The 13,225-nt window shown below is 38.5% G+C and overlaps 1 protein-coding gene across 7 annotated transcripts in view; it reads right to left on the bottom strand.

Moving 5' to 3' along the window:
• STXBP5L (syntaxin binding protein 5L) overlaps positions 1-8,240 on the bottom strand; it is a 171,748-nt gene extending 163,508 nt beyond the window's left edge. For 3 of the 7 annotated variants that reach the window (XM_081138284.1, XM_081138281.1, XM_081138279.1), the window contains exons 1-2: positions 8,030-8,210; positions 6,729-6,925 (exon numbers count right to left, since the gene is read on the bottom strand). In XM_081138284.1, coding sequence (XP_080994410.1) covers positions 6,729-6,917 — 189 coding nt within the window. In that variant the 5' untranslated portion in view covers positions 6,918-6,925; positions 8,030-8,210. Of the gene's footprint in view, positions 1-6,728; positions 6,926-7,949 lie in introns of all 7 variants that reach the window. The other 4 variants (XM_081138285.1, XM_081138283.1, XM_081138282.1 and 1 more) reach the window with 4 other exon arrangements.
• Positions 8,241-13,225: the final 4,985 nt, after the last annotated feature.

Below are 13,225 nucleotides of genomic sequence, written 5' to 3' on the forward strand. Positions count from 1 at the left end.
AGTAGAGAGCCTAGAGTCCTGAATAATTTGGCTTTGGTTCCCGGTTCTTAAAAAATATTTATTTTAATTCTATTTGGTTCTTAAATTTTTCTGGTTTGCATCCATTACTATTCTTAAAGTTGCCCTTTCTCTACTGTTCATTTTAGTAACAGGAGCACGAAGTCATTGTCAGATGCTTCATCCATAATAAGTTATCCTGTAGTGTCAACTGTACTACCTTTTGTTCTATCAGTTTAGCAGTATAGAATGAGACAAGTCCACCCATCTCAGGGAATCTTGTACAGTTCTTTTAATGAATAAAAATTGAGGAAATGAGGAATTGTTCTCATAGTCTTGTGCCAATCTCATTTATAGAACCTCAGATGTAAAATTAGAAGAATGTGGAGACAATGGCAAACATGAAGCGATGATAGTCAGGGATATCTAGGTACTTAATCTCCTTTAATCATTCCACGGTCCTAAAACACCCAACTCTTCACACTCCACACCTATGTTTCTGATTTTATACATATTTGTCTGGCAACATCTGATACTATGCCTGAGATGAGGATCATAATTACAAATCCATTTCCCTGAAGAAGTTACACTAGTTATCTACATATTGGCTCTGACACCATGACCATTTATAAAAAAATAGTTTACAAGTATTGATGAATAGTAAATTGCCTAGTTTAAGAGTTTATTCAAAACTTTAGGGATTATGCCATCTGGTTCTGGTGATATATTTAGTTTTGTCTATTTTGTTAATTAAGTCTAGAACATCCCATATGTTTGTCACTAATACTTCTGAATTGTTCCCCTAAAAAGATCACTGGAAAACAAGAATGTTTTGAATACTTTCCTCAGTAAAAACTAAAGCAAATCTAAACAAATCTTTCTACAATCTCCTTTTCCATATCTTTTTAAAAATTATATACCATGTTCCTAAAGTGGTACACTCTTTCATTGAATGGTTCCTTGTTTTTATGTAATATAAAATTATTTAATAAAAGCTCTTTTCACCCTGGCCAGTGTGGCTCAGTTGGCTGGAGCGCTGGCTGCCCCATACACCGAAAAGCCACCTGTTCCATTCCTGATCAGGGCACATACCTAAGTTTCGGGTTTGATCCCCAGCCCCATGCGGGAGGCAACCAATTTATGTTTCTCTTCCTCTCTCTCTCCTCTCTCTTCCCCTTTTCTCTTTCTCTAAAAGAAAGTCAATGAACATGTCCTCAGTTAAGGATTGAAAAATAAAACAAAATAAATTATAAAAGCATTTTCAAAAGCTTATTGAAAATATCTAGTTTGCTCTTAACATATCACTCTATCACAGCAATTTTCAACCATGTTCATCTCATAGCACACATAAACTAATTACTAAAATTCTGTAGCACACCAAAAAATATATTTTTTGCCAATCTCACAAAAAAATTGGTATAATTTTGATTCATTCACACCAGACAGCTATTGTTGTATTGGCTGTTGTCATTTTTTATTTGGCAATCTAAGGGAAAAGAGGTCAGTGCCCGACTAAATAGTTAGGTATTGCGTATTTTAAAAATTCTTGCGGCACACCAATTATTGCTACTTTATCAGCTTCTTTGCTCTCATTCATTCATTCATTCAACATATATTTGACTGCCTTCTATGTTTCAGGCATTGCTCTATGAATTGGTGAGACAGTTGTGAACAAGTAAAGCTCTGCCTTCATGGAGTTACATTATAATAGGAAAAGCAAAGAAATATATAATTTAATAACAGGTAGCTGTGTTATCAAGAAAAAGTAATCAGGATAAAGACTGAGAATAAAGGGAGTGAACATTAATCAATGAAGATCTCTCTGAGAAGTTAACAGCTGAACTGAGAACTGAACGATGCAAAGACAACAAGTAATATAAACATTTGTGGGTGTAGGGAAAGTGCTCCATGTAAAGGAAACAGAAAATGCAAAAGCCTTTAGGCAGGAATCATGTCTGAGAAGTAATAATGTAGTTAGTAGAGTAAGTAACAGAAACAAGAGTTGAAAATGATGTCTTGTCAGTATAGCCAGATCTTAGAGCTTTATAAGACATAGGACTTATGGTTTTATTTTTAAGAGAAATGAAAAGCCATGAGAGTTCTAAGCAAAAATTGCATGATATAATTTAAATTTTAAGAGAATTCTTCTATCTATTATGAGATGAGGCTGTGGTGTGGCCTGAGTTAAAGCAGGGAAGTAGAGTAGTAGTCTAGGCAAGAGATGTGGGGGAAGTGAAGAGGTATAGTCTTACTTGGATGTAGTTTGAAGGAAGGGTCAATGAAATAGTCTTTTATCTTCTTAAAGTTTCTATGTTCCTGAGGAATTTACCATGTTGCCTTTTCAATATGAAAGATGAAGCAGAAAAAGTACTGGATTTGAGAATCAAAGAACAGCATGTTAAACTTAGCTATGTCTCTTACCAACTTAGAGACCTAAGGATACCATTTAAAGGCCTCAGATGTCTTATCAGTAAAATAAAAATATTAACACTTTTTTTGCCTTCCTTATAGGACTGTTATGAAGGTCCAATGGGATATCTTACAGATTAAGCTCTGTAATTTTAATTTAACCAACTTGCTAGATTAACAAAAACTCCATTCTCTTTGAAAAACATAAATTTATGCTGATGGTTCACTGAATGCTTGAAACTAGTCAACTCTCTAGCTACAATACTCACACTGTCCTGCTTCCAGACTAATTCTGTGTGGGTCAGTTAACTATATTTTCTGCTTTAATTTCTTTTCAATTAATCAACCAACCATGTATATATGCTGCTTCATTCATAAAGTATATCAAGTGCCTACTATAGTAGTTCTCAATACTGACTGTACATCTTCTGTGAGGCTTCTTCAAAAAATGCAAGTGGCTAGGCCTCATTCCAGGAGATTTTGATTTTCTTAGACAGGGTGGAGCTAGAAATCTTTCTTTTAGACAGACAGTTGAGAACCACTGGCCTGTTAGGTAATGAGCACAGGTAACAATGATAAAGAAATAAAATATTATTTGCCTCTCAAAGAGTTTATAGTATAATGACAGTAAGAGAAATAAAATTTTTAATCATAACAAGGTGCTAAATTCACTCTACATGTATATGCCAGATGCTATAGGAAAACAGAAAAGGGAATAAGTTAACTCTATCCAGGAAAGTAGTGGTCTGAGCTGGTTTCATGGAGGTGGTGTTTGAACTATGAAGTAAAGGATAACTGGGAATTCTCCAATTATACTAAAGCTGAAAGAGATATTCTAGTCAGAAGCAACAGAGAAAAGGCATTGAGATATGAGAAAATGTGGTGCTTTCAGGGAATACAATATCCTTAGGGAATCAAGGAAATGAGGATGGAAAGGTAAACAGGAGCCCTTTCTGAAGGGAACTACATACAGATCAAGTTAAGTAGTTTAAAGTTCATTGTATAAAGCAGTGGTTTCAAATTGTTTCACAGAATTCAAATTCATAAAAGGCAGCTCAGGCATTTCACAACATGCTGAACTTAAAACGGATTGTAGTAAACCAATGCATTAACCTGTAAGGGTTTTTTTTTGTTTTTTTATTTGTTTGTATGTTTTTTGCTGACCTTGAACCAAAATTTCTTCTACCATTTCTTTGTTTTTTTACTTCTTATAGATGTGTCACTTATGATAATAGCGGTAGTTTTATACTTTTACCTTTTTAAGGCTAGCAAATGTCCTCCTACCTGCCTATGGATAATATTACACAACAATAATAAGTATAGATAGGTACATATATACGAATTGTATAATTTATTATTATTTACTTTAAAATGTGTGTCAAATTACTATCATATTTATTTAATAAATATTATTTGCTGGGGTTTCACATAAGACTTTTTAGAACATCACTGCTCCAGGGAAACCAACACAATTTTTATCAGGAAAATGACATAATTAACATTATAATTCAGAAATAACTATTATAATAACAAAATGAATTGGAATAGGGTAAAACAAGAGGTGAGAAGATCAGTTAGGAAGTGATTTTAAGAGACCTAACAAGAAAATATGGTAGAATGACAAGTACTGGAGATGGTGAAACAGAATAGATAGGATTTAAAGACTCTCAAAGAGTTTATAGTATAATAATACTATACTATAATAATATAGTATATTATTATACTATAGTATAATAATACTATATCTATAATAATCAAATAATAGAGAGAAGGATGGTTTCCAAAAAAGCAGATTCTAGATTTATACTTTAATTTTGACCATGTTGAAAAGGTAGAAGTACCCAGAACAAGCAAACTGTTTAGTACTCAGAATAGAATGTTTTTTGCACATTTAATCAGTGAGTCCTAATGAAGTCCCCATTTTAGTAACAATTCTATTTTGGAATTTTCTTAATCAATTTTTATATATTTTATTATAGCCCAGGTAACCTAAAGCACATATAACAACTTTTTAAAATTAACTATATTCCTACCCAAAGATGCCATAATACTTTCCCCATTTAGTAAGATTTCAGTACTATTAGTGTTCAGCTTATATAGCTATCTATCCTTATAATTTCTTTTAAAATTGTTATCTAATATTATTATAGCCCATTGGTAATAGTCATTACACTAAGAACAAGGTGATTTTAAAACTTTAACAATAATATAAATAAATATTTTACTGCCTTTTCCAATTTATACATTCCCTTCACCTGTCTTGTTTTATCTTCCAGATAACCTTCTTAGGAAAGAAGAGAGGAAATACTTATTACCATAATACAGGTGAGAAAATCAAAAGGCTCAAGGCAGATAAATGTCTTCCTCACGATTATATGTCTGGCAAGTGGCAGAGCTTTAAATAAAATACAAATTTTCTGATTCCAAGGCCAGTGGTCTTCCTACTACTCCATGACTATCTCTTGTCTGAAAAAACAGGAAGATGTCTATAATCCCATTTTCCTCGCTTGCCTTCATTCATTTCCCCTGAATTTTATTTAAAACCTTCTCTACCAGCTTTATGACCTCAACAGCCCAATGTCATTCGGTTTCAGAAGTCTACCTTTTCAAACAAATTTTTCGTCTTCCAAAATTCTCCTCATCATTACCACATTCATGAACTGAGAGAATTTGGAAATTTTTTTCATAATCTTGAAATGGAAATAGTAATATATCAAAGATTAGAGAATCAGGGAATTATCAAGGCATAATTTCCTTGCCTTAGCAGTCCAAATTTGGCCTCCAGGACTCTTTTACGTATTTATCTCATGCCCACTATTTAGCCTCTCACTAATCTGAAAACATATCTATTACTTATTTCAAATTAAGAACAAAATTGTATAAAATCTTGTATACAAAACTGTATTATATACAAACCTCACAGGGTAGGTTATAATTAAATCTATTTATCTAACCTAATTACAAATATACTCCCTTTTAGTAAACTAATTTACAACATTTTAATAACTTAGATTTAATGTTTTATAATAACACTACTGGGAACAGAGACTAACACAATAATTGAAACTTATCTCATTATACATAATTTGTTTCCTACAAAACTAATTTTTATAATTTCAAAAAAATTTTGTTGAAGTATCAAAAAATTTAATACTTAATTTCTCTGATTTCAAAAATTTACTGTTTCTGCCCTGGCAAGGTGGCTCAGTCTGTTGGAGCATCAACCTATACAATAAAAGGAGGCGGGTTCAATTCCCAGTCAGGGTGTGTACAGGGAAGCAACCAATTGATGTTTCTCTCTTCCTCTCTCTCTCCTTCTCTCTCTCTCTCCCCCTCCCTCTCTCTCTCCCTCTCTCTAAAATCAGTAAAACAAAAACAAGAGAATAAAAACAATTTACTGTTTCTTCTTATGTATTCAAACACATTTATAAAACTATATTCATCTATATCAATGTGAATGACTTAATAGCTTTTCTATTACACATGCCAGGTCAAAAGCACATTCCTAGGACACCCCCAAAAAAGGAAAATAAAAATTATAAGTCACTTTATTTCAGAAAAATATAATACCTCTACATATTAACATAATGCTTGAGTTGAAAGTTCTCATATCTCCCCATCAGAACCTCTCTTTTGTTTGTTCATTAGAAGCTCAGCATTAAAGTATAATTACCTAAAATGTTTCCCCACTAACCCAGAACACAGGCTGCTTTTGAATTCTTCTCAGTATTAAAAGTTCTTAGAGTCATTAAGCCCATGGCATTTGTTTGTTTATTTGCTTACAATTTAAGAGTCTGGGGGTGTTTTAATTCAGAATTCAAACAATGAATTTAAAACAATGCCATTAGATCTTTTAAAATAGATATATTCATCTAGCTATTATCTACTTAATTCTAGCAACATCTTAATAGCTTAATCATCTTACTGACCAGTGAAATAAAAGAACAATTAATGTATCTGAATAACATCCCAGGATTAACCAGAATGACGATTTTCTCCTTCAATTTATGACTTATACATAAATATTACATTAAAAATTTTCTCCACTATTGGGCCTTAACATTATCTTGCAAATTCTACTTTTTATGTTTGCTTATTTCCCCCTTAAACTACCATTGCTTTTTAAGTTGATTCCTGGAATACCTTTATTAAATCAAACTGACCTATCCACAGAGTTCTCTGCACCAGACTCTGATGTTGGCATCTCAACAATTTCCAGTCGTGTGTGTGTGTGTGTGTGTGTGTGTGTGTGTGTTTAACATTTCTTTCCTCACAACAGAAAAATAAAGAAATAACAGGCTTTAAGCCAATTCAAAACTTACCTTGCAAATCTGGAAATACTCTGAAGTCAGGGTTTCCTGAATCTCTTCTCTGAGAACCCCTGCAGTCCCTCCGGAGTGCGTGGAACCACTTCCAGCCCCACCGCCACTGTTACTGCCACTGCTGCTACCACTGCCAGGGGAGGAGGCAGTTAAGCCATCCAAAACTTTTCGGAAATTAAACTTCTTCATTTTAAAAACTGTTGAGAAATTCAAAGGAAAGGGTGACTTAACACATGGAATTATAGCCGGGTAAAAGTGTTTATAGCTTTTCATTAGTCAAGGCAGTAGCTAGTCACCATTTTACTATCATTGGCTATAAAGGGCTAAAAAAAATAAAAATTAAAAAAAAGCCAGGCTCCATATTGTCAAATTTTAATTCTAAAAAGCATATCTTTCAAAATAAAAACCACAACTCCAAAAGCAACAGTATATCTTCCTCATACATCAGATCTCCAAGGGCTTTATCCCCAGCTGTGGCTATGCTTTATCAGCACTGGGGTAAAAATAAAAGGCAGTGTCATCGTCGTCATTAGCATTATATCATCATTATTATACAATCAAACCAGAGTCCCACAGACCAAGTCTCTGTCTCTCTCGTAAGGGCGGGCTTTACAACTAAAGGTTCAGCTCAGAATATTTTATTTTCAGAAAACTGAAGTTGGGGGGGGGGGGGTAGGGGGAGCTGGTACACCACCTCCTGGGCTGTCCCCTCCTGGTCTTCAACGCTCCTTTTTCTCAATAGGAAATGGGGCGAAGGGTGCATTTTCCATTCCCCACCCCAGACAACCAAGACCCCAAAGCAACTGCGGGCGACCCACAGCAACAGCTAACGGGAGGGGCGAGCAGCGGCGGCGCCAGATGCCCCCACTTCTCCCTCCGCTACGCCCCCCCCCCCGGCGTCCCTCCCCGCGGCTCCAGCCCCCCTCCCACCTCTCCTCGTCCCACCCCCCTCGCGCCCCGCTCTGCCCGCAGCCGCCGCCGCGGGCGCCCGCCGGTCCGCTCTCCTCGCAGCGCAGCGGCCGCGCTTGCGGGACGTGAAGCAGCGGCGGCGACGGCCGCGGCCCGAGTCCCGCCTCAGCCAGCCGGGCGCGCAGAGCCTCGGCTCCCGCGCTGCCTCCCGGGCCGAGCGCCTAGGCGCCGGGCTCTCGCCCGCGGACGCGCGAACACACAAACACCGTCGCGCGGACATTCACGCGCGGGCGCTCACGCTCACGGACGCACACACAGGTGTGAGGGAGCCGCGGCTGGACGGCGGCGGCGGCGTCCCAGAGGGATGGCTATCGGACTCCCGACTCAAGCACCTTCCTCAGCCGCCACGAGCCTCCTGCCGGCCGGGGAAGCTCAGGGTGCGGAGGGAGGCGGGCTCCTCGGTGTCGGTCCGGCCCGGCTCCGGCCGCTTCTCCAGTCCCTTCGGTCGCGGCGCCCGGCGCTCTCCGAGGTCCTAACCGAGCCAGCAGGCTCCACTGCAGGCTCCGCCCTCCCGCCGTGGGAGGCAAGCCCCGCCTCCAGACCGCCCCTCGCTCGCCCCGCCCCGCCCCCGCCCGCCCGCTCGCTCCGGGCCGGCGAAAGGGGCGGAGAGCGCACGGACATCAAAAGGCGGGAGTAGATTCCGCTCCAATCCTAGGCTCCGTCGGGCCAAGTTCCACGGCCGCAAAGCGCGGAGGAAATTTGGGGGTAGGCCGAAGGAAAAGCCAATGAACGGGGGAGGGGAGAATTTGGAAAGGTAGGTGAAATATTTGATTGACAGCGATATTGGCCAGTGTGCTGGGCGGCCGTGCTTTAGGGGTTGTAATTGGCGCTACCTGTTGAAGGACGCGAGAGTGAATCAATAGAATGCCTGGGAGCGTGCGAACTCGGGCGCTTTGAGTCCCAGGCTGTCGGAAGGTTTTCGTGAGGTCTGGCTGTGGACCGTATTGTGAATTTGGCAAGTGCTTTGCAGATTATCAGCTCTGGGAGCCCCTTCCCGCTCTCCAGGTGCATCTATGGGCTCCCCTCGCTGCCCTGCTACTTGCGTAATGGTTTAATGGGTCTGCCGGAGGGAACTGTATTTCAATAGCCTTTTGGGGATATGCTATACAGCCTCACGGATACTAAGGAATTAATTGTTCCCCTTGTTCCCTCTAATACTAGAATTACCCCTCCCCCTCATTTTCACATATTCAAAGATTTTAAATTTAAAAAATCAAAACATTTCTCTCACAGTAAACAGTGTCAAGAATATGTTTTAAACTTTATGAGTCACAATGATCACTTTAAAAGGTGCACTATTCGTTGCAGGATTTCTTTTTTTTAAAAAACAGCGTCAGGATAAGAAGATTTCGCTCTAAGCCCTAACTTGTTACTGAATTGGGGAAAATTTGTACCTCGATTTTTTAGTCTGTGAAAATGAAGTGCAGCTCAGAGGGCCATAGCTAGCTGTAGCCTTCAATCTGGACAGCACAACAGAGCTCATTAGTCATCATCCCAAATATTCTTACATTGTAGAAATTTAGAATTGTTACCGGCGAGACCATGGGACCTCAGTTCTTGTCTTCTTGAAGGAAAGATTACAATCAAGAGACAGAGTGCAGCAAAGCAAGCAAGAATTTATTGGCAGCAGTACAAACACACTTAGGACAGGGCAACAAGGAAAGGCATTGAAGGAGCAATAGGAGAGCCTAAGCTGGGCTGCTTTGGCTCAGAGAAGTCAGAGAAAAGGGGGCATTAGAGACAGGTTCAGGGGGTTTGCCCTGGAGGAGCTGCTGCTGCCCATTGCTCCCCTGGTTGCAAGTCTCCTGGGGTCCCTTGGAGGGAAGAATGGGGGAAGGGAATGGGGCAGGTGTCCTCCCCTGGGGAGAAAGCTCAAACTGGGTCCTGTGTGTTGAGGGTATTTACCATTCTCTTAAGGGTAGGAATTTTAGGGGAGGCCTCAGGGAAGAGTCTCAATAGAATATTCATTAGCTTTCCAGGTGTGCTCTTTCAGGGTCCTGTTTTCCACTGATTTGTTGGCGCCAGGGCAGGAGGTCATTAGTCAATGCAGCTGGTCCTGAGGCAGCCACAGCCTGGCGTCACTTGTCCAGTTTTGCTGCTTTTCTAGGCCTGGAACTGAAATACACCTGAGGCCTAGATGTCATCTTTGGGGAGGAAAAGGTCAGGGGGGTCTAAACCCCATGATAACTAATATGCTAGGGGAGGAAAGGTTTTGCCTCTTGCTAGGCACCCAGGGCTTTCCACCCTGGTGACCTTCTGTGCCTGGCCCATCCTTCCTTGCTCGGCTCGGGTCTGTCTAATTGCCTCTAAAAGAATGATCTCTTTTTTTCTTTCTTTTGTGTGTGTGTGGTAGGGTTGAGGGGAGGGATAAAGGGGGAGACCTGAAAAAGAAATGAGTTGCTCAAGGTCATATAGCAAGGAAATGGCAAAGATGGAATAAAGGCCAATTTTTCAGATCATCAGCTCGATGCTTGCCCTCTCCTTTTGAATTTTCCAGTACTTAATGTCTTTTTGAAACCTCCCAATACTGCCTGGTAGTCTCCCATTGCCACAGCTAGACTACAAAACTTTTGAAGGCAGGCATAGATTTTTATATTTTTCCTATCTTGTTTAGCAACTGGCACAATGTTTCACATATAATTGGGGGGGGGGGATTGGTCTAACGCTTTGAGAAGTAGGCATTGTTTTCTAAAATAATGTATGTAGATGTCTTCCTTCCCTTCATCAGAAAGTCTGTTGGAAACTCCTTAATTTTCAAGTAAATGAAAACAAGCTTATAACAAGTGGTGGTTTGGTCTTTTGATGAGAATGAAGAAGGAACATATCCTGACTCAGCAAAGTGAGATGTAACTTTTGCAAGAAAACTCCTTAAACAACCCATCACTAACACTGTAGTATCTTAGCAAACTAGGTGGTAGTTTTTATTCTAAAAATTAGGGGAGAACTGAGAATTAAAAAGTACACAAAACAGATTGACAAAAGATTCTGCTTGAGGACCCTGAAGGAAATTCATTGGCCTACTTAAGTTAAAACAGAGGTGACAGTAGATATCCTTTCAGATGGGAAAGCAAATAGGAATAAAAGAAAAGCCAAGTCAGAAATATATAAGCATTTACAAACACATACAAGAAGCCTAAAAAATAAAATATGATTAGAAGGCTGACACTGTGGACAATTTTGGAACTATTTTAAAATCTTTGTTCCTCTTCAATGGATAGCAGAGTGCCTTATGCAAAGTAAGTGTCCAGTAAAATTAATTTGAATAAATGATAGCAAGTAAAAATGTTAACATAATCGCAATGTCATAGAGAGAGAGAACCTGTGGGCAGAGGATATTGTGATGCCAAACTGTAAGCAAAAGATAGAAATGAGCAAGAAATAGAGTGCATTATATACATAATAGCCTAAAAATCTTGCTAGGTGAGAGAAGCACAATGAAATATTTATGGAAGCAAATTTCATTCTTAATAAAGACAAGTAAGATGTAAACCATCTGGTATAGGGAATGAGACCATACCATGAAATATACCTTATAAATAATGCAAGGGACTTTAGAATTGGGTCAGATAACAATAATGGAGAGCTTTGATAATTTTACTGCAAACTGGAAGAATGCCTCATGGAGAAGAGTTTCTGATAAGGTATGATGTTTTTCTAAAATTACAAGTATGAAGAAATGCAAAAAAAAAAAAAATAGTCTAAGCTTGGTTCTTGAAGCAAAATCATTCAAACAAATCTAATACATTGGGAAGATTTTTAGGATATATATAAAAAATATATTACAGCTCACTTTAAAGGATTGTGATCTTGGATTCAAGCCAATAATGAAGCTAATAGAAGCTGCTTTTTCACATCCTAAAAAAATCAAATAAATGTAGACAGTATGTACATCTGTGGCACTTCACACACAGAAGATTTGCTAAACTGACTAAGCTTGGAGAAAACTAAGCCAAATTGACAAAACACATATAAATAAAAGTGTAAGTTCTACCAGTTATTTAGCTCCTATATGCCTGGCTATACTGTGAAATTTACAAACATCTCTTTTAATTTGATCCTTGTTATAATTATATAAGACAGCTGTTGTTTCATTTTATCCGTGAGGAAATCTGAGACTGAGAAACATTTGAGAAATTCACCCAAGGTCACTTAAGTGGATAATAACCCAGTCTTCAAATTCAAGGCTAACTTCTAAGATCATACCCTTAATCCCTGACCCCCTATTACTAATTAGAGGATTAAGTAGAAGCTGAAATAGGAAAAAGGTGGGGGTCACTTCTTCTGAAATAGTTGGGTATATATGTATTAGTTTGCCAGGGCTGCCATAACAAAATACTATAGACTGGGTGGCTTAAATAACAAAAGTTAATTTTTCTCACAGCGTGGAAACTAGAAGCCCAAGATAAAAATATTGGGAGGTTTGGCTTTGTCTGAGGCCTCTCTCCTTGGCTTGCATGTGACTTCCTTCTTACTGTATTCTCACATTGTCTTTCCTCTGTGTGTGTGCATCCCTGTGTCTCTGTGCGTCCAGATTTCCTCTTCTTATAAAGACAGCAGTCAGGTTAGATTAAAGCCCACCCTAATGGCCTCATTTTTACTTAATCACCTCTTAAAGGCCCTATCTCCAAATACAGTCACATTCTGGGGGTTAGGACTTTAACATACAAATTCTGGGGAAATAATTCAGACCGTAACAAATGACAATTAAATTCAACATTCTTTGAGCAGAGCATCTACAATAGGCTGGAACCATGTAAACAATTTTACTTTTAGTTTCTCATTTAATCCTCACAACAATCATGTGTGGTAGCTATTAATAACTTTTTTACTGGTGGAAAAGAAAATGGAAGCAAAGAAAGGGTAAGCAGTATGTCCAATATCATACATCTAGTGGTTCGTGGAATAGGAATTTGAGCTCATATAATCCCAAAGCTTTTTCCTCACACTGTTAGCTTTCTTTGGAGAAACCAAAGAAATGCTATTATGTAGATATTTGATATTAGGAAAGGAAATAATTATAAAATTTAAATCTTAGGATAACAGAATTTAAAAAAGGGAAAATATCTGTTAAGGAGTTTGGACTCTAGAACTAAAAAGGACTCTTGGAGTTGGGGAGTGAGTACTAGAAGCAGAGAACTTTTGGTTGGTAAGCTAATAGGAGGTTTTTATCTCACAAGAAAATCTCAGTGTACTTTGAAATATATTAAGAGTCTCAGGGGAGTATCTCACTAATATAGAAGATATCAGTTATTCAATACCTAATTAGACGTAGCAAGGCAGGACTAAATTGCTCAGACAGGCTGTAGTGGCAGGGAATATAAAAACATCTGGAAGGAAAATTTGGGTAGAGGAAGGGTGATGACTTAAGGCTTACTATATAAGTCCAGAATGGTAATTATTTACATAAGCAAGTATGGGCGTTTCCAATCTGCTTGCTATGAGGTACCAAGTCTTGGACTGAACTACCTAATTTATCATTCACTTCTGAATCCTTAGTCAAGTTATAGCACCATCCTTTATTATTTGCC

Source organism: Miniopterus schreibersii (assembly GCF_964146895.1).
Source record: "Miniopterus schreibersii genome assembly, chromosome: 5".
In the NCBI taxonomy this organism is placed as follows: Eukaryota; Metazoa; Chordata; class Mammalia; order Chiroptera; family Miniopteridae; genus Miniopterus; species Miniopterus schreibersii.